We start from the raw sequence: 1,700 nt of genomic DNA, 5'->3' as shown, positions 1-1,700 counted from the left end.
GTTTAGAGGAAGAAAGGGCAGCTCTTTTACAAATAAAAGATTCCATGAACATTTCAGAATCGTCTGGTTTCTCAAACTGGTACGGAGAAGAATGCTGTGATTGGGACGGAGTTGAATGTGATCCTTCTCGTACTCGCATTCATAAGATCCTCTTTTACCAATTGAGGGATCAAAGAAATATCGAGGTTGAACCTTGGTTCCCAAACGCTACCTTGTTTGCTCAGTTTAAGGACTTGCAACTACTAGAACTGCCTGGGAATCAGATTGGGGGGTTCCTTTCAACTCACGGTAAACATTCTAGACTCTCTCAATTTGGTTAGACTGAATCAGATGTGATAAATTCAGCCTCCATGATTTCTTTGATAAAATCTATGCAGCTTTCAAAAAATTGAAGCATCTTCGAAAATTGAATTTACGTGACAATTCCATACAAAATGGCTCCAATTTCTGTTGGGGCAAATATCTCTCGCTTTATAACTTGGATTTGTCTGGTAACAAGTTACAAGGCAATCTTCCAGACTGCTTGTGTGAAAACTCTAAAGGAATTGATTTTGTCTTATAACAATCTCTTTGGAAGCATCAATTCATGCTTGGGAAATATGAACTCACTGCGCCTCTTAGATCTCTCTAACAATCAATTCAATGGCTTTTTTCCTTCCTTGATAATTAGCAACCTAACAAATATTGAGTCACTCATTCTATCAAGCAATGAGTTCCAAGGCATGATTTCGCTCTGTGTTTTTGCTAATTTGTCGAGGTTAAGTGAGTTTGATATTTCTTTTAATCACTTGGATGTTGAAACAGAGATGATGTCACCAAGTTGTTCTCCATCTTTCAAACTAAGTATTCTGTCTTTAAGTGGTTGTAGTGTCAAGAAAATTTCTCCTTGGATGCTTCACAATATCACTTCAGAATTATGGCAAAGTGGCAATAATTTGACTGGTCCCTTCATTAGCAATTTTCAGAACATAACCTCAAAGCTTACTCTTCTTGATATTTCTGACAATTTCTTACACGTGACACTACTCGAAGATATCAACTTGAATTTTCCAGAGCTGCGCCATTTAGATCTTTCCAAGAATAGCTTCAATGGCAACCTCCCCATATTCTTCAGTGACCAACTTCAGACGCTGGACTTATTAGACAATCAATTCCAAGGAGGGATTCCCCATGGCATGACAAGTAATATGAGTTTTGTATATTTGAGGTTATCCCGAAACAATTTGACAGGTGATTTGTTTCCAAAAAACTCGAGTTTACCTAACCTAAGATGGATTTATCTCAACAACAATCACTTGTCTGGAATATTTCCATATGCCTTGACGAAGAGCATGGAGTTAGGAATTATTGACATTCAGAATAATGACTTGTCAGGTGAGCTTTCATCATACTTGCCTGTCCTCCCAAAGTTAAAGATTCTACTCCTTCCGGGAATCGATTTGGAGGGCAAATACCGGTGCAAGTTTGCCAAATGAGAGATTTGCATGTTTTAGATCTTTCAGAAAATGATTTTTCTGGTGACATTCCCCATTGTGTTGACAATGTTTCTTCTTGGTTGGATAGTTCTTATGGTGGTTATCTTCCAGTTGACTCTTGGAACAAAATTGCTTTGACGACCAAAGGTTCAAGATACATTTTTAAGGGTAGTATTTTGCCTTATATAAGGGGAATAGATGTCTCTTGCAATAGACTAAGAGGTA

At 37.7% G+C, this 1,700-nt stretch overlaps 1 protein-coding gene across 1 annotated transcript; it reads left to right on the top strand.

The window, feature by feature from the left end:
* The first annotated feature begins 434 nt into the window (after window positions 1-434).
* Window positions 435-1,475, top strand: LOC107894654 (receptor-like protein 15). The gene has a single exon (XM_016819909.1). It carries the CDS (start codon window positions 435-437, stop codon window positions 1,473-1,475), a length of 1,041 nt encoding a protein of 346 aa, XP_016675398.1.
* Window positions 1,476-1,700: the final 225 nt, after the last annotated feature.

This window comes from Gossypium hirsutum, chromosome A13 (genome assembly GCF_007990345.1).
Source record: "Gossypium hirsutum isolate 1008001.06 chromosome A13, Gossypium_hirsutum_v2.1, whole genome shotgun sequence".
In the NCBI taxonomy this organism is placed as follows: Eukaryota; Viridiplantae; Streptophyta; class Magnoliopsida; order Malvales; family Malvaceae; genus Gossypium; species Gossypium hirsutum.
This window is presented reverse-complemented; position numbering and strand designations above follow the sequence as displayed.